Source organism: Poeciliopsis prolifica, unplaced genomic scaffold (genome assembly GCF_027474105.1).
Source record: "Poeciliopsis prolifica strain line A6 unplaced genomic scaffold, Auburn_PproV2 SCAFFOLD035, whole genome shotgun sequence".
In the NCBI taxonomy this organism is placed as follows: domain Eukaryota; kingdom Metazoa; phylum Chordata; class Actinopteri; order Cyprinodontiformes; family Poeciliidae; genus Poeciliopsis; species Poeciliopsis prolifica.
The window spans coordinates 5,500,280-5,526,956 of record NW_026562410.1 but is presented as its reverse complement, the minus strand read 5'-3'; the positions used below and the strand labels follow the sequence as shown (position 1 = coordinate 5,526,956).

The following is a 26,677-nucleotide window of genomic DNA, read 5'->3' as shown; positions in this document are numbered from 1 at the left end:
TCCTCTCCTGCCTCGGGAACCATCACACATCCACGGAAATTGTCAAGCCATGAGCTAGAGTGTTTCAAATAGTCAGATAATAGCTGAAACTTTTTCTTTTTTTATGATGTTTTAAACAGCTCTTTTCTTTTTTGTTGCGCAACTATAGGGGTTGTGATGGAAGGTTTTCATTGATATGATGTTAACCACTGTCACAAAGTGAAGTTCCTTGCTAAAAAACGTCAACCCTATTAATTGCTTTATTTTTTTTTTCCGTATAAAGGATCTACTATATTCATGTTTCTGTTACACCAGTAAATCTGACTCACAAGCGACATCTGCAAAAAAACCCGACAAAGTCTGTTCTTTTGGACAACAAAGGGTAAAAGTTTGGTTTAAAAAAAATCTGATTGGACGCTGGAACAGACTATTGCTCAAGTTGTGCTAAAACTTATCCTATCAGCGACGCAAAACAGCAACTCAAAGCCAATCAGCGTTCCCACTGCTAACATCAGCATTTGTAAAGAGAGATTTTTCCAAAAAAGTTCCATGATTGATTCCTGTAACACTTGAAAGCTGAATGGATATAATAACACTTTGCACCAAACTGAGGGTTTAATAATCTCCATAACAGATTAAAAAGTAGATTAAAATATAATTATTGTTGAACTTTTATGTCTATTTATTCAATAAGTCAGCGGCAAGAAAGGTTTGTGTTACTTGTTTTGTTGATCTAGTTTTTGATGAAGATGGGACTCATTAATTACAGACACAACAATAAATTTTTATCAAATTCCACTACTACTTAATATCAGATTTAACTCTATACTAACCAAAGCTTCCTATTTTGCTCTCTGCTTGTTTTCGCCCATCCATGACCAGTGGTGTTACCAGGGAGAATGTGTCACGTTCGGCTCCCAGCCCGAGAGTGCGGACGGCGGCTGGGGGCCGTGGTCCTTGTGGGGAGAGTGCAGCCGGACCTGCGGAGGCGGCGTTTCCTCCTCCATGAGGCACTGTGACAGCCCAGCGTAAGTAGGCAAAAGTAAGCCACAGCAAGCCGAACACACACATCCAGGTCCTGCCTACAAGTGTGTGTTTGTGTCTATTCCGTTTGTTGCATGTGCGCTACATCCACGTGGGAGCAGAGCGACGGGAACTGGGCTGTGTTGTTGTAAAATACGCTCTGAAATGTTTTTTGGGTGGATTTATTCCTCATTCACAGACTGAAAAAAACATTTAATTTGTGTTTTATTTGCATTTGCTTTCATAAAGCTTGAGGCAGTGGCATATGTGAAACAAATATTTTGGATCCTGAAAAGTGATTATTAAAAGACTTTGGAAAATGATCTTACTAAATCTGACATGTTTCCTTTTGAAAAACAACAAAAATTTAGATGAAATCGTTTTACACTATTCCTAATTCACTTTGCGGTGAACAGAAGAAAGCAGAAATTTTGAAGAGTGATGGATGATTGTCTTTTTCAGCCTTACACACTGAGTTCCCACAATTAGTTCACCGAGTTCAAACAATGAAGCTCTTAGTCAGCAAACTGATAGATTATCCTATCAACACTCCAGAGAAATACATTTCTAACAATGTTTCCAAATCATGAAATGTTTTTCAGCCATATTATCCAGCCTTCTGTGGGCAGGAAGAACCTCCAGCAGCAGTCAGTTATGCAGTGAATCTGAAGTGGCCTCTGACTGAAGGCTGTTGCCATATGACATCCTCATGACTGTCATCACATGCTGACAGCTCAATATCCAGGCAGCAGAGATGATATTTGTCAGCTGTTGGCTAGCACTGCTTATCTGTCTCATTTGCTTTTGTCGCTCCTCTTGTAACTTCTGTCTGGTTGTTTGGTTCAAAATTTGAGCAGAGAGATGTTGGAGTCAGGGAAATGATCCATGCTTGTTCAGATAGATGGAAGAGGTGTTTTGAATTTCCTCCGTCTCTCATTGGTCCTGCCTTCCATCCATGAAGCCTCCTTTTCAAATCCTCTGTGATTCGGTGTCGTGGTTCAGGTAGCATTTGCGATGCTAATCAGCTAATCGCCCTGATTTCTTTACTTTTTGGTGATGGGCCAATCATATCTACTTATCTTATTGGCAAAGGACTAAAAATCAACCACTGTCCTCTTTTCTCTGCAGTGAGAAGTCAGACTGTCCACCAGGTCACATCTGCATGTTTACAGTTAGCAATAGTCATCCCACTGTTAACTCGACAACTTTCTTGCTTTATTTAGCAACATTTCAGACAAAAAAAAAAAATCAGTATAAGCCAAATTGGGAATCAGCAGGTTAGGCTCTTTAAAGATCAGTCTGAAAACTGCAATTGGAGCACACCTAACCGTAACGCTTTATGACTAACTATCCGAAAGTTTAAAAAATAGCCCAAGAATCCTTCCAGTCGTACGGCATCTAAAACTAGACGAAATTATTGTTCAATGTGGAATGTCTTAACCTCGAAAAATTCTGAACTAAAATCTACAAGAACAAGCCAGAGCTACTGTACAAAATGATCTTCTAGTTCAAAATCTAACAGTTTTAAAACGAGTCAAACCAGAAGTGGATAATTCCTCAAACCGTTGGGTTGGTAAAATGTAAATGTTTTATTTTTTTATTTTAAAGCTACAAGCGCATCTCCGGCCTGCATGTAGACATCTGGGGGTTTTTACTCTCCTTTCACTGTCGCATGCTGTTGTTTTGGAAGCAGAGGTGTTACATCAGACACGCCACGGGAAGACAAAAAGGAAGAGACGGTGAATGAGATGAGGGGTGGGGAGAGAAACAGGGTGGGAAAGGGGAGGCACCAGCGTAATGTGGACCACCTGTGTACGGTAATCAGTGCAGCTCAGGCATCGGTGCAAAGTGGAGGGGAGGGATGAATAAACACAGCCAGAGGAGCCTCGAACACATTCATTACAGGAGCCTCTTTTGCACTGAAGTGGAAATAATCATGGAGGAAAAAGAGAGGCTAATGAAGGAGAAAGGAGGGATAAAAGAAGAAAAATAAATCCCTCAAAGACGGAGTGGAGGTAGAAAAAAATAAGATTTCTGAGAATGGTTCTGGAGTTACAGAGCGCTCGTCTCGTCCAAATCTAAATGTCACGTCACACTTAAGGGGTCTCGGCGGAGCTTGGGTTTCATGACTGAAACGCAGACTCAGCAAGGCAGCGCATTCACACACAAACACGCTACTGTGTCCCCGCAGAGACTTTGTCACCAAAACTTGTCCCCTTGCGGAGTCCAGACGCTCGCTCTTGTGTCGCATCCTAAAAATAAATAATCGTTGTAATTTGAGATGCTAAATTAACTATTTCTTTTTTTCCCCCATTCATTCAAATCTCCTCTTCCTTTCAGCCCGTCTGGAGGAGGCAAGTACTGCCTTGGAGAGAGAAAACGGTACAGATCCTGTAACACCGACGTGAGTCCATTTTTATGACTTTGCCTGAGGGGAGGGCATTTATCATATTTAGCATTATTTATGGACACTTCTTATCACAATAAGAATTTGGATTTATCATTGTTATGATCAATTTCAGTTATTGATGTTATAAAAAAAAGCAGATAAGGTGACATTGTGATCAGTAATGTTATTTTAGACACTTTTTACTCCACGACAGCATCAATTAATACCAATAAATATGATTAAATGCACAGACTGTGTACAGTTTAGTGATATAAATCACATGTTTTAAAGTAAGTGGTGTCCTGAAGAAGCCTGTTTCTGATAGGCTTGCGCTTCAAGAACAACCTTTGTGTTTGTTGTGCTGTGAATTCTGTGCCATGCAGCCAAAAGCTTGCTTTTTTTTTAAACTAAAAAATAAGTAATAAATTAAACTATAATCTTAATCGTTATCACAACAGTGTCACAAAATTTCACAATAAAATGTTATCATGGCATAGTAGCCACTTAACCGATGCGAGTTAAGTGGCTACTTAGGGTCTCCACACCACCAGGGGGCCCTCAAGAGCACCAAGTTAGGATGATATATATATATATATATATATATATATATATATATATATATATATATATATATATAATATATATATATATATATATATATATATATATGTGTGTGTGTGTGTGTGTGTGTGTATATATATGTGTATGTATATATATATATATGTGTGTGTGTGTATATGTATATATGTGTATGTATATATATATTTAAAATAACAGTGACTAATACAAAGTAATTGCTATTACGATAGCAAAAAATTATTTCTATAATATTTTGTATTGTTCTTAGACAATAAGTTCATCTTTTTCTGCTGTTGGTGGAAGATTGTTCCACTGTTGTCGAAATATAATTAAACTTCCTAACTGTAAATTCAATGTTTATCAGCTGATATGCTTTCAAATAGTGAAAATATTGTGGTGCACTTCAATACCACTCTGTATTTCAAAATCCAAATTATTGCATTTTTTTCTTTTTCTTTTGCGACTCTGTAAGGTTTGCTTTGTGCAAATATTTAAGATGGCTGCAAACTGAGACCTCAGTTCAACTATTTCTGATGTTTGGTTGATGTTTCTTTTTTTTTTTTCCTCTTGGTGAAAATTGAAATAATTTAAGCCCTACTAGACATTTAACCACAAATTTTATAAATAACAGCAGCGAGCAAGGGGCGAGTGCTTTCTTTGGAAAACAAACAGGTGGCCCCGACCGCTACTTCATACCGCCGACCGATCTCCGTCCAGGGAATTCTGCGAGCGCGTGTGTGATGCTCGGTGAAAAATACAAACGCTTCCCCGCGCAGACTGCGGTTTGTGTTGTTTCTGTTTCTAAATCAGATCAATTATTTATCGTAGAACCGATTCCCAATGAAAAGTAAGCTTCAGGGAAACGTGCCTGCGGACCACAGTTCCCGCTGTGTCAACAATGAATCGCTGGAAGATGCTCAGATTTTTTTATTTTATTTTGAAATTGTCCTTTGTTGTCGTCTCCGCGCGAGATCCTGGCGTTTTTATTGGCCCGTTGCTGCGAACTGGAGGTAGTGGAGACGGAGTTATCATGATCGGCCTCTGCGTCGGTAAACTCACACACATATCAAAAGGCGTTTATGTAAACTTTGGTTCAGGAGAGTTGGGGGGGGAGATAAAATCACTGTTTTTATGCTTTTCATGCATTGCAGAATTTGAAAGTTCCAAAATAAATATGAATAAAATACATTTTGGACAGAAATGGTGCGCTTTTGGTTAAATAAATCTTTTAGCTTATTAACCTTTCTTCGGACTGAAAGTAATGTTATCTCCAGTGTTTACTGGGTGAGAGGCTGGATATAACATGGATCTTTACTTAACATATCTGGGATTTGAATCGCATGAAAATAAAAAAGGAGTGAATGATGTTTAAGTGTTTGATTATTAAAATCCTAACTATTAATTTTTTATTTTTATTTTTCAGGCTTGCCCAGCTGGGTCTCAGGATTTCAGGGAGAAGCAGTGCGCTGATTTTGATAACATGCCTTTCCGTGGGAAGTATTACAACTGGAAGCCTTACACTGGGGGTGAGTTCACGACTGCAGGATGTTTTTCCACAAGATCCTCATGAAAGAAGCAACAATTACAGGCTAAAGCCAACCTTTAAAGGGGTGTTATTATGTAAAATTGACTTTTTTGAGCTTTACATCATATTTTAAAAACACACCTGGAGTGTTGCTTTGACTCTTTCATTCATGTTTGAGAAATCCTTTAGACTCCGTGGCAACCATTCAGCTGTGAAAAACACCTGGGTGGACCTAGCTCCGCCTTCGAGGACGAAGCCCGTTGTCTGAGCTGCAGCTTCCAAGCTTGCGCCTCACAGAGGGACCGTCCCTTAAAGTCTCCCCAGGCAGCTCCTTCAGACTAGCCAGCAGCAATTAGCAAACACCTGGTGGAACTGAGTATCTTTATAGCTCATTATAGGAGCTACTTCTCAGTGAAACGCTGGTAAAATTGTTGTTTAAGGGTTCATAGAGCAGCCATGTTGTGATCATTTCCTGAAGGAGGAGTTTCGGAAAGAGCAAGAGTTTTTTTTAAAGAGACAGAAACCCAATTTCAAGGCTTTAAATTACAAAATCAAAAAACTTTTAAGTCATATTTGATATATTCAGCATTTTTATAACAACATAGTTACTTGATTGTGTTATAAAATGGCACTGTGTGCCTGGAAAATACATAATATGGTCCCTTTAAGATCCATAAAATGAACCTCAGTGGTCAGATTTTACATTTGGAAGAGAAACTGATGAAGGAATGGAGACAGTGGGAAGAAACCTGCTCCATAAATATCCTACTCTCCTTTTCCATACTCGCTCAAATACTTCAATCGGACCCCAGACCCATCCAGACTGCATAGGAAGCCTGTTTTTCTAAGTGTCCGTCGTCCTCTCCGTGTCACCGCTGACAGCTTGCAGGCCCGTGTGGAGCCGTGTTCCCTGTTCACTCCAACAAAGAGTCGCTTCTGTTTGATGTCTGCAGAGTTCCTGACATTCCTCTGAATCCTTTCAGCCACTGCTGCTGGACCAAACTTGGAGTCCTAGACTCCTCACTCGATGCATTTCGGGTCAACAGTCAACCAGAAGATGAGACATAGTTGTCTGACTCGGAACGAGCAGAGATTTTGGGAACCGGTCGATCTTTGAAATTCTTGCAATGCAAGTGTGATCTCATTTGTCAAAAGAGCTGTTCAGTTCAACCGTTGACCTCTTGACCTACATTGCTTCATGTTTATGTAAAAAAAAAGAAAGAAAAAGAAACTGATAGCGTTGGCAGGTTGTTGCGTTTCTTTTGGATTTCACTATTTCTTTTTTTGGTGAGTGGATTTTAGTTTGTATTTCTCCGCGTTTACGTTTTGTCAACACCGGCTGCAGCTCAGCATGCGGCTCGGGTTCTGCGAGGGTTCGGGTCACGCCGACCTGTCTCAGTGCGCAGGCTCTGCTGGAGGTAACGACGTGTTCGCTGTGTGTTCCAGGTGGCGTGAAGCCCTGCGCACTAAACTGCCTGGCGGAGGGCTATAACTTTTACACGGAGCGCTCCCCTGCTGTCGTCGACGGCACCCGATGTCAGGCTGACTCTCTGGACATCTGCATCAACGGGGAGTGTAAGGTAAGGCATCACTCATCTGGAATGCTGAGCACATGCAAGGATAATTTACCCCAACATCTGAAGGAAAAACTTCAATGGTGGTGGTTTTTATACAGAAACACATTAATGTTTAGATTTGTGCATAAATTATGTTTTATATAATTTTTTATGGACTCTAGCTTGGTAATTTTTGAGTACTTTAGCTTGCAACTCAAACAGCCTTCAAGAAGAAATAGTTGAGATTATTTTAGCAATAAAACATGAATTTCAAAAGTATTCGCACCATAAACTGAAGGGGGGGATAAACGAAAAAGCTTTTTAAATCCAGAGATTGAAATCATTGCCAGGGGCGACACTAGGGTTTAAAGACAAGGGGGGCTTTGCCCCCTGGAGTCACACAGTATGTTAGCAAACGTCGCGAGAAAGTACAACAATAAAAACAAAGAAGTGGCTTTTTTACTTTTAAAATAGTGTTCAGGATAATAGAACATCCTCTACTACAAAATATGACTGCAAGCAGTTAATAAAGTGATTTCCTAGCAAACATTACTAACAATGCAACTATTATATAATTATATGTTGATATAATGGTGTCACTTTACAATAAGGCTTATAGATGACTAATAAATAGTTTGTGTATATATATATCTATATATGTATATATATAGATATATATACATATGTATGTATATATGTATGTATGTTTTCACTCAATCTATAAACTATTAACTTATAAATTATTAATAACTGTTATGCTTTACGTAAGGATGAGAAGGAAACTATATGGTAACAAACTACATTTACTAATGCATATTAGACTTGCATGGCATAACAACTCTAGATATAATATCTATGTGAAGAGCTTTGGCTCATTAAAACAGTGGATTTTGTCTGATGTCTCCAGAGTTCCTGACATTCCTCAAAATCCTTTCAGCCACTCCTGCTGGACCAAATTTTGAGTACTGGACTCCTCACTTGATACATCTCAGGTCAAAGGTCGATGAGAAGATGAGACGACCAGTAAATTTTGTCTCCTTAATCAATGCATAACTCACAGTTGTCAGTGATTTATAAAATATTTAGAGGTGAATTAATAACATATCTACAAACTATTTTCAATCATCTACAAGGGGAGACTTATTGTAAAGTAGTGCCAATATAATTAACAAAAGATTTTGATTTTTCTGCAGCGTTCTTTGCAAAGTGGCTCGGCTCATTCAGATTGTATGGAGAACATCTGTAAACAGCTGTTTTTGGAGGCTTGCGGAAAAAACAAAAAAATGATTTCTGACTTTAATCTGAGAATTGTGACTTTTGATCCTCGCCGTGCTGCTCTTCACTCAGGTCAGCCCGAACAAGAGGCAGAGAGCGAGTCGCAAACAGAACAGTAATGACCTGGCGCGGCGGCGCTCGCAAGGAAACCCATTATTTAGGTCTGTTCGCACAGCTCCAGACTTCATGTAGCAGCCTCCCTCTTAAATAATTCTGGAGAAAGTCAACATTTTACAGTTATGGTCATTTGCCCAATTATACTTAATTCCCTAGAAAAGAGGAGAAAACCCTCCCTTCGCTTTGTAGGAGTAAGCTCAAAGGAAAGCGGAGACGCTCGCCCTGGAAGCCCGCATTCATCACACGGCCGTAGCGCGAGCTCGCTCCGATAGCGCGTAATCTTAAGTACACTCTTGTGATTGTAAACCCTGGCCGTTTAATTTTGTCAAATAAAAAGCTCCGCCGTCGCTCTATCTCGGCTTTTCCCTCCTCTTCCTCCTCCTCCAGCTCGTCGCTGGGTCGTCTTTAACGGCTGGATACCGATTCCGTAAACACGATTCGTGAAGCAGAAAGAGAGAGAAGAGAAAAAAAACCTTATTCTCCAGTGAGGAACAATCAGGCCTTTGAGTCTCTGATTGCGATCGAGTGACGCTCTTATCAGGGCCCTGCAGCCTCACTCTGGATTGTTTCATGGTAAATAAAACAGCAAAAAAAAAACAAAAAAAAAATTCCAGTTTTTATTGAATAACGACTTTCTTTATATTTGAAAAGGCCGATTTAATAACAAGGCAAAATACGGTTTTATTGAAAGAAGTTGGCAGCTTGTGCTAGCTTTGTTTTCATGAGCATAAATCATGTTGTGGGGCTTGTGTTTGTCCATGCGTGTGTGTGTGTGTGTGTGTGTGTGTGTGTGTGTGTGTGTGTGTGTGTGTGTGTGTGTGTGTGTGTGTGTGTGTGGGTGTGTGTGTGTGTGTGTGTGTGTGTGTGTGTGTGTGTGTGTGTGCAGGACAAGGTTTTTCTGTGTAATCTTCCAGATGCAGCTGAAATAACTTTTTGGTTCCTCACTTAAAGTATTTGCTTTGACTTCCACCTGACCGTACAATTTGATTCCAGCTTGGCACAGAAAACGCAGCGGCTCTACCCACAACTTTAATCTGATTCTCATTAAAAAAAAGAGAGTGGAACCAACACACACACACGCCCACACACACCACATTGTGTGTTGTTAGATGGCCAGAAGATCGACCAGCACACTTTTGTTTACAGTTTGAATCCTGCGACCCACTTTTATCTCTGATGTTCTGATCCTTAAACTTTATTTCCAACTCAAAATTGCTTAAATTTTGATAATTAAAAAAATATATATATTTGTATTTTATGTGCCAAAAAGGAGTAGCACATAATGATTTTACTTTTTTCTTCACTTTCACAACAAAAAATAAAATCTGAAAAGCTTGACATACATTTGCATTTAGTTCCCTTTGAGTAACATCTTAGTTGAGGTGTAAAACAGAGTCTGTCTGCTCACAACATCTCCACTGTGAAACGTGGTGGTGGAAGCATCATGCAATGGGATTTTGCTTCCAGCAGAGTTGATAGAGACCACAACAGATTCAAGGCTGAGGCAGAACTTCACCTTTGGTGCACCGATTGGATTTTGCTTTCCGACTGCCAATTACGATTTTGCACTATACTGATGTTTCTGTCTGCAATGTTGCTAAACACAGGAAGAAAGTTGCTGAATTTGCAACAGGAGTGACTATTGTTAACTGCGAACGTCCAGACATGACCTGGCTAACAGTTAGACTTTTGCCCAGGGTTAGATCTTACAAAGTAAAGAAAATCAGGGCCGATTTATCAGTGCTCCTCCGTCTTCCACTAAAACAAAGGTGTAACAGGGTGGTGTTGATCGGAGCGGTTTGTAAGAACGGCCTAGTCAACGTCTTGACCTAAATACTGTTGAAAGTCTCTGGCAAGGCTGAATTATTGATGCCCTCCCTCACAATCTGATTGATTTTTGTGTATTGTGCTAAAAAAAATATAGAAAAGGAACTGGAAATGGTTGAAAACTGAGGTGTCAAATGACAAATCAGGGTGCTGGATGTCAATAAGCTCCTAAGGTCAGGTGACAAAATGAACCATAAAGCAATCTTGTAAAACTAAACTCTTCGACTTCGAACTCAGCTGAATTATCATATCGTTCGTGTTATCAGAATATTAGAGGATTAACGTTCTAGCAACAACACACACCCGCTGCATTTTATTATTATACTACAGCTCATGTATGAAATGTCTGAATCTGGAGTTGAAACAGTGGAGGAAGTGGCTTTCCATGAGGCTGTGGGAATACTGGCTAAATAAAAGGTGGAGGGCATTGTTATACTCTGGTGACTTCCTTCATAAATAAACAAAAGACAAATCCTTCCCTCTGAAATCCCCCACACTGGATGAGCCCGTCCTGTTTCAGCTCTCGGAGGGAAGTGTGTTCATTTGTTTTCTGTTACACTGATGCCAGCTCTCCATGTGCAGCAGCTGTTAGCTTAGCATAGCGAAAACCCTGGAAAAAGACAGAAATCGCTGGGACGGTACTGCCGGAAGGACACAGCAAGCCTGCAAACAGCACAAAACGCTGCACAAGCCTATCCCGACATGGCTGCTCTCGATTAAAAGTGTCGCAAAAAGTAAGAACCTAAGCTAGAAGCAAAATTGTCTCACTCTGGTCCAGAAAGAAAAGCATTCGAAACATGTATAAAGGAGGATAATGTCACTCCACTGAAGCGATAAGTCAGCATGAGAACCTTGAGTAAAAAGAAAAAAAAAAGAAACCTCCCCCCCCCAGAAATCACCATATTATACAGTACAACTGTATAATGTGCATGCAACAATTTAAACATGCAAATATTACAAAAACAAGTTACTTTTATCTTAAACCAAATAAATTTTGCGTTCATTCTTCTTTTAAAATAACATCTAAGATGTATTTTTTGTTTTTTCCTGACTTTGCCTCTCTTCCTCTGTTGCCTCCAAAGCATGTGGGCTGCGACAACATCCTGGACTCAGCCGCAAGAGAAGACCGCTGCCGTGTGTGTGGAGGGGACGGTAGCACCTGTGAGGCCACCGAGGGGCTCTTCAACGACTCTCTGCCTAGAGGAGGTAAACCATGTCTGACCTCCTGCCCCAACGTTTAGGATGCTAGCTTTGTTTTCATGAGCATAAATCATGTTGTGGGGCTTGTGTTTGTCCATGTGTGTGTGTGTGTGTGTGTGTGTGTGTGTGTGTGTGTGTGTGTGTGTGTGTGTGTGTGTGTGTGTGTGTGTGTGGTGTGTTCATCCACTGATGAACTGCAGTAGTGAGATAGCACTTTGCTTGCGAGACCATAATGTGACTCAGCCCTCTTTTGGTAAACCGGTCTTGGTTGGAACTGGGAAGGTAAACGTTTCTCTTTATCATCATCACCATAGCTGAAATCAGCCGCTTGATGTTTAGTGCAGTCTGGGTTTGTCTATAGAGAGCAGGAGTACAAGAAAACATATTTCTCCTTCTATGGTACGGCTTGTGAACCATCTAAAATATGACGTGCATGATGGACAGTAAAAAAAGAAAAGGGGAAAAGATATGGAGCCGTTTTGTCCTGCAGGGTTGCTTTGTCCTTTTTGGGTTGTTGGTTTGGAATTTAATCTATATGTCCTCCCACTTAGATTCAGACGTAACCTTACGTTTCGTCTGTGCTGGAGAAATATGTCACTACAGGAGGTTGGTTAAGGAGGAGGAATCACGGTCCCTTCAAATTATCTTTTTTTTTTGGATTCCAGGCTACATGGAGGTGGTTGAGATCCCAAAAGGATCTGTTCACATCGAGATCAGAGAAGTCGCTGTGTCAAAGAACTACATAGGTGAGTTATAGACCCCAGTACTCTCCTGTTTGCAACCTCACTGAGAACAAGTTGGTGGTATGAGATTCCAAAATATGTTGAAATCAGCAGGGACTTTCTATGGGGTTAATTTTCTGTCAAAATATTCCAAACATTATACAAACTCCCATCATGGACAAAATGATCTCTACACGCATACAAACCAAAATTTCTGCCAAAAGTCAGAGACACCTTCGATGAAATTAGGTATTTCTACCCCTTCAAATTTATACAGGAGTAACAAGAAAACAGGATAATGAATTTTGTGTCGTGAAGATCTGGACCACTGCAGAAATTTAATATTCTTAGCTATATTCAAACGTTTTACCTCTTCCAAAATTAAATGTAAGAAGTCAGACACGAACATGCACAACTTCAAGCATTTTAAGAAGATTCCCTTACAGTCTAGTTTTTTGGCTGACATGTAGTGGAGTTAATTTATCACCTCGCGATGATTTAGCAGTTTGCTACGCCAGGCTGTTTCATATTTAGGTCCACGTCATCCACATTTCCTCACGTCTGTTTTTAAAAGAGAAAAAAGCAAATTGGAGAATCCCATCATCTAATCTCCTCTGACTTAACGCAAAGCCGTAAAACACAATCTCTCATAAGTGGAAAAAAAAAACCCTCCCTGAATTCTATTAGCAACCACCTTGGCATAAGACTCATCCAGACTAAATCAAAAAAAACCCAAAACAAATAAATAGTATTCACATCGCTGGCTGCATCAGAAGCAAAACAATCAGACAACCGGATTCAATTAAGTCGGCCCCGCGTCTTATCATTAGCCACAGAAAGACGTGTGGCAGCGTGTTGGATTTATAGCGGACGGCGTTGATGGACGACTTAAGTCACACTCTGAAGCGGAGAGCCGCGTCGGATTTATAGGGCCGTGGTGACAGCTGCCTGCTCCGCCGGGAACACCAAGGATATGATGTTCATATATCACAGTTTAAAGACTTGCTTTTTTGGGGGGGGTCTATTATTTTCCCGTCCGAGCGGTTTGCAACTTTGTTATGAATTTCATCTGTGACCTCAGTTGATAATGATAATATTGTTCTTATGTAGCGTTGCCTGACTTTCTGCTTCTCTGGTTAGAGAAGTTTGGATTTTTTCCACCCAGTGTTTTATTAGGTCTGCATGAGGAAGCATAAATACAGAGACGGGTGGCGGCTGAAGGGTGATGGCGGTGAGGGAGGGGAATATTTGCAGACTGCAATGGTCAAAAAAAAAAATCACAATGCTCGCGTTCAGTGCCAGATGTGCTGAAATGGATTTATAGAAAAATAAGGAGGCTGTGATATGTTAAGGAGCGTTGTTTGTCAAGTAAAAGTTGTGGAGGACGATACAGAGTGTCAGAATATTAAGTAACTGCATAGTTTGTTTTTCCTGATTGGATGCACAGAAAACATAACTTTGAAAGCGATGCTCTTGTGTGAATTCAGTGAACAAGTTTGAATTGATTGTGGATTTTTTTCTAGGCCTCAGCCCACATAAATTTTTGATTAAATGGGCAGTATTGTGTAAAGGCAACTTTTTTGAGTTTTATATTATGTTATGATTATCAAAGACATGCAGGGTATCACTTTATTTGAAGGGGCGTGCAGGAGACTGTCATGACACCTGTCATGTAATGAAAGAGTCTTCATGAATGTTTACAACTGTTGTCATAGAATACAAAGTTGCACTAAAATTAGCATAAAATGTCCATTAAAAGTGTTATTTACCAAATAACGCTTCATGACAACGGTCATAAACATTCATGAAGACTCCTTTATGTTTATGACAGTGTCATGTCAGTCTCATGCACACCCCTTCAAATACAGTGTTACCAAGCTGCATTTTCCAAGTATTTTAGCTTTTGCTTCACAGAGCAGCCCCGCCTCCTGCAATTGCCCCACTCAACTCCTTCAGACTAGCCAGCAGCAATTAGCAAACACCTATTGGAATTGCGCATCAGCACATTATAGAAGCTACTTCTCAGTGCAACGCTGGTTAAAAAAAAAAAAAACGGTAAAGGGTTAGTAGAGGAGCCATGTTGTGATGACTTCCTGAAGGCGGAGTTTCACAGAAAGGAGGAATTTCTTAAAGTGACAGAGACCCAATTTCAAGGCGTTAAAATACAAAGTGAAATGCAACTCCACACTGGTGAAGCTTATTTACTTTGGTTGGTTTCCAGTGACTCATTGAGGACGACCTTCCCTCCATGCAGGAAGGTCATCCAGGAAAAGAGCAAATAGTATCTCTGCAGACCCCACACATCCTGGACACACTGTTTACCTTTATGCTAAAGCATCTATTTAGAAAATTGAGATGTTTTGAATTTTTTTTGTCTTGGTAAAAAAAGTTATAAATATTTATTAAAAATAGTTGCTAACCTTCTCCGTAGTGAGTAGGACATCGTTTCTAAAACTGCTGGTCATGTTTTTGCATGTTTCCTCTGGTATTTGGTGACGAGCTCCAAGTCTTTAAAGTCATAAATTCTCTTTGCAAATGCTTATTCTGTTTTTTTTTCTTTTTGTTGTAATATCTCAGCTCTAAAATCCAAAGAAGACGATTACTACATCAACGGAGCTTGGACCATCGACTGGCCCAGGAAGTTTGACATCGCCGGGACGGCCTTCCACTACAGGAGACCCACCGATGAACCCGAGTCTCTGGAGGCGCTGGGACCCACCGCCGAAAACCTCTCTGTTATGGTAGGAAAGCTGCTTTTTGGTGTCAAACTCAGAGCTGTAAAACCATAAAAAGTGATAAAAATGTAACTTGTATTTCACAACAGGAGAAAGAGAACGAGGAATTGGCTAATTATAGTTTGAAGTTGTGCTCATAACACGTTTCTTTCCCCTCCTCATAAAATCTTTGGTAGTTCCAATAAAATCACTGCTTTAGCACACTTGACCTCCAATAAATGTGATCATAAACTATTTAACACCCAGTGGTGTTGCTGTGGTGTTGCTGTTTATGCATCATTTCCTTCGATCTTTCTCTTTAGGTTTGTTGATGAATTGCTGTGTTTTCTTGCCATTCGAGTGGCGATGAGAGAACAGTGCGGCGATGAACTGTAATGCCCTCATGTCTGTCGCACTGTTAGCAGGATGAACAGCGCTTTGCTAATGTCTTCATGCCCCTTAAGCTTTTCCACTACTGGCCTACATCACCCAGAATGCTGTGCATTGAACATGAATCTATTCATGTCGATCGCGTGTCTATTGCCTTATCAATTCATCGATTTAGTGCCCAGTTTTGTCTGCCCCATTTACTCTGACATCCCAAAAATAAAATCTTTCAAAAGCCAACTAATTAGTAAGGGAAATTTGATCCAGTTGTTCTGTGAAGACCTCAGACATTTGTTAAAGGATATTGGTGAACAAAAAGACATCCAATCTGGTACTGTATCTCTGATAAGATTTGAAAATTGATGTCTAGTCTGACTGAGCGTCAGCATCTGAAGGGACTGGAAGCTAGCTCAACAAACCATAGATGCAGAGAAGCTCTTTATTGGTAAAAAACATCAAAATCCAAGTATCATTGGTCACATCTACATTTGACATTAAATGCATGCTGTATCATTTCATGGCAAACAGTGATAGCCACACAGTGAAGGCTATCAGTGTTTACAATGTGGTAGAGTAAGCCAGAGGTGCCCAAAGTGGGTCCTGGAGGGCCGACATCCTGCATGTTTTAGTTCTCTCCCTGGACATTTCTACTTCCAATAAATGTCTGCTACGAGTCTGAGAAGCTACGTGAACCTCTTTGTTCCCTCCTGTTGTTGCAGGTTCTCCTTCAAGAAGAGAACCTAGGAATACGCTACAGGTTCAATGTTCCCATCCAGCGGACAGGAAGCGGTGACAACGAGGTGGGCTTCTCCTGGCACCACCCCCCCTGGTCCGAGTGCTCAGCTACCTGCGCTGGCGGTAAGCCTGGAATTACTGTTCTTATTCCTGTTGCCAAAGGAACATTTTTTTTATTTTTTATGTGAAGCATTTTAGCTGCAAGAGAATGTTGGGGCCAAATGTCAGACAATTAGTAAAATGTTCAATGTTGTAGTTTTCGCACTTTTTACATTTTAATTGACATGTCAAACATCTTGGAACGGTGGAAAAAATGAATGGATATCATGTGTTTGTCACCTTCATGCTTTTGAAATGAGACTCTGTCACTAATTTGTGTCCATGGATCATGAAAAGTGCTAATTGGAATTATGAAATTGAAGTTGCTTAATGGAAACATGTCAAAATTGTACCGAAATTAGTTTCTTCCACAAAACTGAAAAGGAAACAGTCCTTGCATCACGCGATCAATAACCGCATGTTTCTACTGGTGGAAAGATGACGAAAAGGACAGGAAGTGGTAGGAGAATAATGACGTTGCATTCTTTTTAAAGACTTACCTGAACAAACTTACTCACATGTGATTGTAATTACAATTATTTCCTGATTGCATTTCTTTTTGCAATCGTAAAATTGTGTTTCTTCAACATCAGCAGAACATCGACTAAGTTTTGTGCACATTTGCAAAGGAAACCCATGTGGAGGTTGTTACCTAGCAGCCATTTTCTGGAATCAACCTGGATCTTCATATTTACGCACAAAACGTCTGTTTGCCTAAACTTTGACTGTTTTAGATCAGTTAGAATTATTAAAATGATTTAGCATTTTCTTATACCCAGAACAAAGGTAAAAATGTTTTTCTTCTCTTTTGAAAGTGAGAAGTTTGCCTACATTTTCTTAATTTCTGGTGTTGCCTTTCGGCCCATTCGTCTTGACAGAACTAAAGAAGCAGAGTCAGTGTCATAGGCTGTCTTGCTCACACACATTTTCAGCTCAGCAAAGTTGTAACCACTCAAAAAATTTACTTTGTTGTCCTGCCCCTCTGAGATGTGAGAATGCTGCCTAGCTGATGTCTAAAGATGTTGTTTCAATATTTCCACATATTGTTCATTCCTCGCAGCGTTCTGTTGTGTAAAGTGCAACAATTCCTTATTCAGCCAAACACACACAACACCATGCTGCCGCCCCGTTCTTCACAATTGGTGTTTTAAGGCTCGACACGTCTCTGGGGCGTTAAAGTTTGTCCAAAAGAAAAATAATTGAATCTGAACCTAAACATTTGCAACTGAAAAGTTATTTTGAACCTGAGGAAAAAAAAAAATAAATAATTTCGTAACTACTTTTCAGATTCAAGATGATTTTGTGGTGGGCTGCGATTTGTGATTCCACACCTGAGGCTGAAACAGAGCCAAAGGTTTGAAACTGGAAAATAAAAAAATCCAAAGCTGAAAAATAAACTTTATATGAACATTTTTAATTTCAAATCTTAATTTTTAAGTTTTTCCCCTTTTTTTTCAGTTCCATCATTATCTTTGAATCTTAAAATATTTCTGTTTTGTTTAAATTTTTTAAATCAAACTTTCTGACCCCTTTTTTTCCTAAAATGTAATCCCTCCGCCTGTCCTGGATCATCTCACCCAACACAAAAATACTCAAGAAAAACAGCCATGCAGAAGACACAAACGCACTAAAGGACAAAAACGTTAATTACATCCTTCTCGACTCTTGACTAGTCTCTAGTTCAAACTGTGCCAAACTCATTTTTATTTTAGGCCATGTCGAGATTAGGAATGTCCTTAAAGGGCCAGTTCTCCTTATAAATAAATAATATTGAACTTCTTTTGCCATTGATGTAATTTGGTAGTGTACCAAATTACTGCTTGGATTTGATTGTTGAAATTATTGAAACACACAACCGTTATCTTTTATGTGGGCCTCAACAGGGATCTCAAAACAGCTTCTTGTTGCATATAGTGTTTAGTGTACTAGCAAAATACTGGATCATATTTTTGATATGATCCAGACTAATGAAAATTCATTCTGTGGATGAGCTTTTGGTTTACCCGTGCTGTGCAGAGATGTGACCGTTCTACCCGTCTTACAAAATCAGACATTCGGTCTGAAACCACAGGGAAATGCTGCCCGTGGCCTCAAGAATAGCAAACCCAAACCTTTTAGCTCAAAAGATATGGGTCTCATGTTACAATAAATAGCGCTTCTATGCAGTTGTCAAACGTGGCCTGGACTGGGTTTGTAATATTTTGTAAAAGCATGACTGAGTAAGCTTGCGGGTTATTCTGGGGAAGGATTTCCAAGTCGACAGCAGAGCTATTTTTTTTTTTTTTCTGTGGGGAAGCACGTTTGGCTTTCCTGTTTCCTAAACTCCACTTTGTATTGTAAATCACAACTTTGAAACTTGAGCCAGATGTATGCGTCTTCTGACCATACGGGGATTTAAATCAGCAAAATGGGGTTTAATCATTCTCCCTTTTGATAGGACGAGTTCAAGGAATCACTAAGTGGCATTTAGTATGTCACTGAACTAATAATGTGTCCAAAACAAACACTTTTTGACACATTACAACTGAAACTGTTTAACCACAAGGCCTGGGCTATTCATCTTAACTGCGTTTCACTCAGAACCCAGATGGATAGATTTCCTATTCTTCACACACACACACGCATACAACCATATCTCATTACATTTGCCAGACAAGTCTAACGTCGGATATGTCCCTTGAGGGTCCAAACAGACCCAGCACAGGTTAGTGTGCCACTTACACACATATTCTTGCACACGCATTCACACAGCGGACAGTGTGACACCGATACGGTAGCCCTGGCTTTCTCTGGCAGGAGCCAAAGTAAAGAGCTCCCTGCTCTGTAAAAACCATCTGCCAACATATCCCGCAAAGAATCGGGAATTTACATGTCTGGATCTACTGCGGAACGCAAACAATACCCAAACACGGCGCCTGGCTTGTATCTGAAGGGCCGACTTGCCTTATTGATCTTTGTTTTGTTGGGTTTCTTTTTTTCTTTCTCCCAATTGCAGGCTCCCAGAAGCAGGAGGTGGTGTGTAAGAGGCTTGACGACAACTCGGTGGTGCAGAACAGCTACTGTGAGCCAGACAGCAAACCGCCAGAGAACCTGAGAGAGTGCAACCCTGAGCCGTGTCCTCCAGAGTTCGTAACGTTTCAGCTTGTAATATCAGCTGGTTGGGTTTGGGTCACATACACAAGGTGCCAATGACTACCATTGGTTTTAACTGTCAAGTTGTCAACATGACGTGCTAAATTTTAAATGTATGGGTGATGTATAAAAGTAAATGGGATTCAATGTTTTGCTACTAGATAATATTGTCCAGGATTCCACATTTCATAGGTCAGTAAAAAACTTTAATCAAACACAAAGAGCGAGGGAGAAGGAAGTCGTTCAGTTATGCTAACTTGACTTTGATAACTTGACATGTAGATGTGCTGTTGAATTCAGTGGGTTTTGGTTCAGTTGGAAAAAAATAAAGCCGACTCTCACACCAACTCCGACAGATCATCAGTAGAGTAGTGGTTGATTAAATTAGCTAATCAGCCACTGCTGTGTTCCGACAGTCATTTATTAATAATCGCAAAATAAACATCAAGCCTGAAAACATAAAACTGTAACAGACTGAATGTTCTGGTCTTAGTGTGGGAAATGTCTGTGCTTATTGGTGTTGAGACTCTGTACTCCAGTGGAGCTGTTGTCAGTCAACAAAGTCATTGTCAAAACTTATGGATATTCATATTATTATACAGGACTGTTGTAATTTCTTACTGTTTACTATTTTATCAGTAGGAAATGTTCAGTGAAGTCTGATCAGCTCGTTTCGTCGTCCACGTTTCTCTAATCCAAAACCTGGTCACAGGTTGAGAGCCAACATTTGGTTAAATCTACCCAACCTCTGTCACAACAATAATGACACATGAAACCTGCTATTTAGTCTTTTTACCTTTTTTTTTTTTGTTTATTTTATTATATTGATGCAATTATAAACTTCTTTCATTAAAAAAAAAGTTCTTACATTAATTTGCATTTTTTTAACATGTAAAAAAAAAAAGTTACATACACTCAACACGCAGGGTCGTGTACATTTTGGATGTAACCTGTGCTGCGTTGTAAAAAATTTCCGTCTCCGTTTCTTACAAAAGCAATTTCTGACGAGAGCTCCGCTCTCTCCTGTCTGCCCCAGAGCACAGGAAGAACGTCAAAATGATGTTACTGTTGTAGACAAAACAACGTGCAGATGTTCACGACTGAAGCCACACTAAACTGCTTTGAACAAATAAAAAATATGAGCAACGATGAAGCATCAAAGGCATGAGGAATTATCCCATGTTCTGCCTGCTACATTTTGTTTTCATCAATTGACACCCCTAATAAAAACTTTTTTTTTTCACAATTAATTAATCACAGTTAATTCACAGCTACCCTGCAATTAATCAGACAAAAATGTGTAATCGTTTGACAGCCCTGGTCAGTTTGCGAGTGAATTTTGTCTCTGTTGTAGTGTTTTATTTGAGAATGTCAATGAGTTCACTAGACCCCAGTTGCCTTCGCATTTACCAGATCTCAACCGAACAGAGCGCCTCCAGGATGCGGCTAAGTGGAAGATTTGCATCAGGAATGCGCGGCCAACAAATCTCTTGCAACTATGTGATGTCATCATGTTGATATGGACCAAAATTGTCTGAGAAATGTTTCTGACACCTTGTCCAATCTGTAATACAAAGAAGGAAGGCAGCTCTGAAGGCTAGAGGCTTGGACGATGTAACTACTGAAGTGGAGGATGAGTGCAGACGTTCATTATCCGCAGTTGTGTTCGCCGGAGTCGGACGTGCCGCGTCGCATCTATTTTGATTAAAGCGGCGGCGTTGCATTTCTGTGCTGAGTTATGGCGCACACATGACATTTGTTTCTGCTAAGGAAGGCAAACAACCCCTCACCGAGTCAGGAAAGGCCTGCTAAAGACCATAAACATCACTGTTTTAGAATCGCCAGGTTTTATGGGCTCTGCTAATGAAAGCTGACACAGATGTTTGACCAAGTTGTTAATTCTGTATACATTCCAGCACATGATGTAATATCTCATTGGCTGAAAATGTTTGGAGGGCTGTTGTTTTATGATAATTTTTTTAGTGTGTAGACAGACTTGAACAGGAATGTCATATTTTCTCCAGGCCAAAAGCAGCTTTCTGGTCTGCGATATGACGCACCGGACACTAAAATACGCTCATCTTTTGCTGGCTGCCAAGTAGCCACGATCGGCTTACTGACATCATTCATGTCGATGTGGTTACGTACAGCCAACAAGGTCCTAATTAGTGTTGAACATTTTTTTCTTGGTAAGTTTTATAGTAAGTTTTTACTTTCAGGAGTTAGCTAGTTGTTGAGATTCTAGGCGTATGTGGCTTATACTTGATAAAACTTGCTACACTTGCCAACCTTATTATGTCCCTTTTCTAAAAAAAAAAACAAAAAAAAAAAGCACAATTTAAACAGATAAAGTTACACACTTTTTAAATGACTGATGTTACCCTGATAAATTAATCTTAAACTTTTGAGAACAGGTGCAAGGCAAGTCGGGTTTACCTGGCCACAAAGTCAGGGCACAATAAAGATAAATGAAAATGACACAAAATGTCTTCTTCATGCATCATACTTCCATTTCTTTCTGACCGGACAAGAGGTCATCCTGTATCAGGAGAGAAAGGTTCTCCTCTGCCGTTCTCTCCCCATACAGAGACAAGACCATAAACATGGTTTTCTTTTTCTTTTATTAGCTGGCATCTTTCTCTTTTTTTTTTTACTGATATTTTTCCCGATGTCTATGTGGATGACATACAATTAAAAGTTAGTCACTGGCTCTGTTGAAAACTCTTGTTTTAAATGACAACAAAAAAGAGACGCTGATCAAAGCTGAGGAAGTTTTACATCTTAAAATCAAGCAGGCGGATGTTTCCTTTAGCTCATCGGGTCACTCTGTTGTTTCAAATTTTATCTGTTTGATTCTACTATGTTTTATGACTTGGTGAATACAGCACTAAGTGGCCTAAGTTAGATTTTTTTTTGGACTAGAGTTGAAGTAACTTCTGGAGCTACTAGCAGGTAGCTTGTTCCACGAATTATAGTTTTCACAGAAAAAGCCGATTGCCCAAAAAGTAAAAACTTTTGATAGGTATTATATAAGTTTTTGTTGCTGTTGTTGTAATTTTCCTGTCCCAGTAACCTTCTTTCTTTTCTCGGTCAGGTGGTTCATCGGCGACTGGTCAGAGTGCGGAAAGACGTGTGATGGTGGGACCAGGACCAGGACCGTCTTGTGTATCAGGAAGATTGGCCCCACTGAGGAGGAGACGCTGGAAGACGCCTCCTGCCTGACTCATCGACCCATTGAAAGAGAGTCCTGCAACAACCAGTCCTGCCCGCCGAAGTGGGTAACTCTGGAATGGTCAGAGGTAAGACGACATTTTCTAGTTTGTTGAAGTTAACTGCGCCTTTGGGACCTTGGGATTTTTATATGACGTTTTATTCTTGCGCCTCAGTGCACGCCAAAGTGTGGCCCCGGCTTCAAGCACCGCATCGCATTGTGCAAGAGCAGCGACCTGACCAAAACCTTCCCGCCCACCACCTGCCCGAGCCACAACAAGCCTCCGGTCCGAATGCGCTGCAGTTCTGGACGCTGCCCTCCTCCTCGCTGGATCCCCGGGGACTGGGGACAGGTACGACTGGAGCGAGGTTGCTAGATTGACCCAATAGGGCGTCTTTTGGAGAAAAAAAAACAACTGGTTTTGGGCTGGTTGTAAAAACTTTGGCTGCTTTTCACAACATCTTTTTAGAAAGTGTTCAGAGGAAAATTCTTTCAAAATAGTCGACATCCTGCGACAGAAAAACACAAAGCTTTTACTGAAATTGTGTGTTACAATATATAAAGGTTTGTCGTGTGTGAGAAAAAGCATAAATATGTAACTTAGGGTCAAACCTCTAAAACATAGCATGCTGTTTCATATGTTCGAGCAACATGGTAGTTTTTGTATAAATTACACCTGAAGTTTGCAGAGTGAGCTGCTGTGACACGTATGTGTGTGCGTGCGTATGCGCTCAGCGGTCTAAGCGTTCCAGCAGGCCTGTGTGTGATTTTTGGCAGTAATTTCCTCCTGGCTGTTTGAAGTTTATCTCTGCCTTGGAGCAGGACTCTCTGTCACTTCCAGGAACCTGGTTTGGACGGAGCGACACAGAGGAGTAGCATTCTTCAGCTCACCCTGACATGACTGAGTGCGTCCTGAAAAAAATAAAATAAAATGCTGAACACTTTACAGCACAGCTGATTCACACTGGTGAGAAGAGGCCAAAAAGTTGTGCGTCACACATAGCTGTATGTGCAAAAAAAAAAAAAAGTATGGCACAATATTTTTGCAGGATTTATCTGTAATTTAAAGTGAAAGTGGTATTTTTAAACGACGTGTTCGCCTTGTCATGATGTCATGGGTTTGTTGCATCAGAGGCAGCAGCTTTTATCCTTGCGTGGGTAGAAAAGAGAGGATGAAAGTCTGAGGGCAAAAGGTCAGGAGTTCAAATCCCATATACGTCGCACCACTGACGCACGCCGTCTGTCAGGGCCGGCCATAATAAAGACGCTCTAATTGGGAAGGGATGACATGCGAGGTCGCTGATCTGGCACAGGGAGATGAAATCTTTGAAGGTGACAGGAAGAAGGATGTTGGCTCACGCTGCACCACCGCAGCCAAGACTGCTTTGCAAAACTTTTCTGCTTCAGTTTTTGTGCTCACAAATTGTTCATTTTTATTTTCATTCTGCTGGGTTTTTTTTTAATTGAGGAAAAAAATTGTCTTTATTTTTGCTGAATAAAACAAAGTACAGGTAAAATACACATCCATCCATATATTCAGCATTATTTTTATTAAAGTAAGTTTGGCAAAACACCCAAATCATATAAAAACATTCGATGACATCACACCCTGATGTTAAGAGGATGATTAGGGCAACAGCAAGAAGAAAAAAAAAAAACATAATAATAAATCACTTTTTTTTCCCTCAGAATTCTTTAAATCTGAGATTTTTTTCCATTTACATTTTTTAAAATGATTTCTGACTTTAATTTTGAGGAAAAAAACATCAGGTTTTTAGTTTCAAATCAGATTTCTGAAGAAAAAGTCTGAATTTCATCCAATTAACATTTTTAATATTGATTCTGACTTTGATCTCAGAATGTTGACATTTTTCGAGGACGCCTTAATATCCAAAGAGAAAAAAAATAACTTTTTTTCAATCATGCCATCTAAATAAAGTGCAAATGCGTAGAGTCAGAAAACAACAGCGGTGATACTTTTCGGCCACAGGTGTGTTGTTCAACCTCGGCTGCTTCATTGTAGGAAAATGTTGTTTACTACAGTAAAGTCAAAGGTGACCTGGCACCTCCTGTCTTTGTGTTTTATGAGCCTTTGTTTGTTTCTCTGTTTCTTTTGAGAACTTAAATGGGCCAAACATCAGTTTTTTATTACAACTGGCACATTGACAAAGGTTAGTCCAAAAAACAAAAAAAAAGAAAGAAAACACTTTGGGTCACATCCCACCAAAACATTCATTAGTAACCTCCAGAAGAACTGCGTCAGAGTCAGCTTGACCCGCATGCCGTCAGAGTTTGCTCGTTTTAATAAAACATTTCATTCTTCTGGGAATCCGTCCCGATTAATAATATTTATTAGATACTTGTGTGTTGCTTTTTTCAATACAAGAGATTCTTTCCAGGGTGGAAAGATCTTACAACATGTAACTTTGAAACAAAGGTTACAAAAAAACCATAGAGACGTGATTGTCCATTAGCAAGAGGAATCTCTCTTCACATGTGGACACTTTTGTTTTGCTGGATGGATGTTTAACAGTTCTTGTTGGACTGGGAACCAAGTTTGAACCGTTTCTGCAACCTGCCATCCTTTAGCTCAGTGGTCCCCAACCTTTTTATTACCGCGGACCAGTCAAGACTTGGCAGTTTTGCTGTGGCCCTGGGGAGGAACCGTCAAACAATGTTTCTCCATGTTGGTGTTCTGGCTAAAGCATTTTTTCTTTTTTTGCCCTGATTTTCCCTTTGTGACAATCTTACAATGTCCTGCAGTGTGTGGTGTGGTAACACATCACACACTGTCTTGACCTGATTGTCGCAGCCTGTGGGGTTTTACCTGACCGGGAGCAGAACGCGACCTGTTGAATGTGACAGGTAGCCAATCAGAAAGCGCGGTGATGTAAGAACGGAGGGGAATCCCAAACATGGCGCAACTGAGAGTCCTGTGAACATCGGCGGTGATATGTAGAAATGTTTATTACTATGTGTAAAGGTCATTTTTATATTTGTTTATTATATGTGGTTAGGTTTATTCAGTTAAAAATGTTCACTACGAAAAAATAAAACTCGTCTCCAGATCATAGTGCAGCAAATAGAGCGCCTGCTCCCACCGTCATTCATCAAACGTCTTTTCTTTTTGTTACGTCTTTCATCGCTTAAATTGAGACCACAAACTATCACTACTGCTTCTACATAGTCATTTTCAACTTGTAAAGGGGATTTTAATCAAATACTATCTGAGGTTTATGTGTATATTTAGACCTGAATGTAATAGTTTTACCTTGTGTGGCTTGGAAAGAATTCAAACGTATGCGCCCAGTTTTCACTTTCAAAATAATAGAAATTCTTTGATTGACTGATTGGTCAGTCATACAAATGAAAAGTTAAATTAAATAATTCTTACTTGAAACACCTATGTTGAGAGCAGTGGTGAACAAAGTACTCAACTCTAGCACTTGAGTAAAAGTATTGATGCTCATGGTCAAATCTCACTCCACTATAAGTAAGAGTTGATCAGTCAAAGGTTTACTCAAGTTCAAGTACTGTAGTACTTACTTTTGGAAAATGCACGTAAGCAAATGTACTCTGTTACAGTTCACCACTGGATGATGGCCTGTAACCCTACGCATTGTGTCAAAAGTCCTGGAACTTTTTACCATCATCGTTGATGATACTCTGCGGTGACTCTGTTTCAGTGTTCAGCTCAGTGCGGCATGGGTCAGCAGATGAGGACGGTGACCTGCCTGTCCTACACCGGACAGATGTCCAATGAGTGTCCAGATCCCCTCCGGCCCGCCACCATGCAGCAGTGTGAGAGCAAGTGCGATGCCATCCCAAACTCCAACAGCGACGGTAAGGCCGTCAGACGAGAAAGTCCGGCAACGGGCGCACAGAAGAAGAATAAAAGCTTTCGGTCACCAAACGGCTCTCTGCCCAAACACCGAGCAGAAAGGGTTATAAACCATCTCTGTCTTCATCTTCACAGTTCTGCTGTGACCCAAACACTCCTGGATGACACACACCTCTACACTTTGCCAGCTACATTAATCTTTCCAGTGATGTTGGCTCGTGGTCAAAGCGAAACAGCTTGAGCCTCCATATACACTTACACATGATGGATGGCTATTCGGATGCGTACAGAGGGGGCTTTCGATTAGGCCGAATGGAAAACGTGAGCAGCTTTTACAGGCTGGCTAATGGGATTAGCTGTAGGCTA

The 26,677-nt window shown here is 40.3% G+C and overlaps 1 protein-coding gene across 1 annotated transcript in view; it reads left to right on the top strand.

Moving 5' to 3' along the window:
* The window catches only part of adamts6 (ADAM metallopeptidase with thrombospondin type 1 motif, 6), a 64,776-nt gene that overhangs the window by 32,798 nt on the left and 5,301 nt on the right, over positions 1–26,677 (top strand). The window contains exons 13-24 of the mRNA XM_055052428.1: positions 862–1,007; positions 3,343–3,406; positions 5,394–5,496; positions 6,942–7,075; positions 11,353–11,476; positions 12,136–12,216; positions 14,770–14,933; positions 16,013–16,151; positions 19,123–19,252; positions 22,354–22,558; positions 22,646–22,822; positions 26,157–26,313. Coding sequence (XP_054908403.1) covers positions 862–1,007; positions 3,343–3,406; positions 5,394–5,496; positions 6,942–7,075; positions 11,353–11,476; positions 12,136–12,216; positions 14,770–14,933; positions 16,013–16,151; positions 19,123–19,252; positions 22,354–22,558; positions 22,646–22,822; positions 26,157–26,313 — 1,624 coding nt within the window. The remainder of the gene's footprint in view (positions 1–861; positions 1,008–3,342; positions 3,407–5,393; positions 5,497–6,941; positions 7,076–11,352; positions 11,477–12,135; positions 12,217–14,769; positions 14,934–16,012; positions 16,152–19,122; positions 19,253–22,353; positions 22,559–22,645; positions 22,823–26,156; positions 26,314–26,677) is intronic.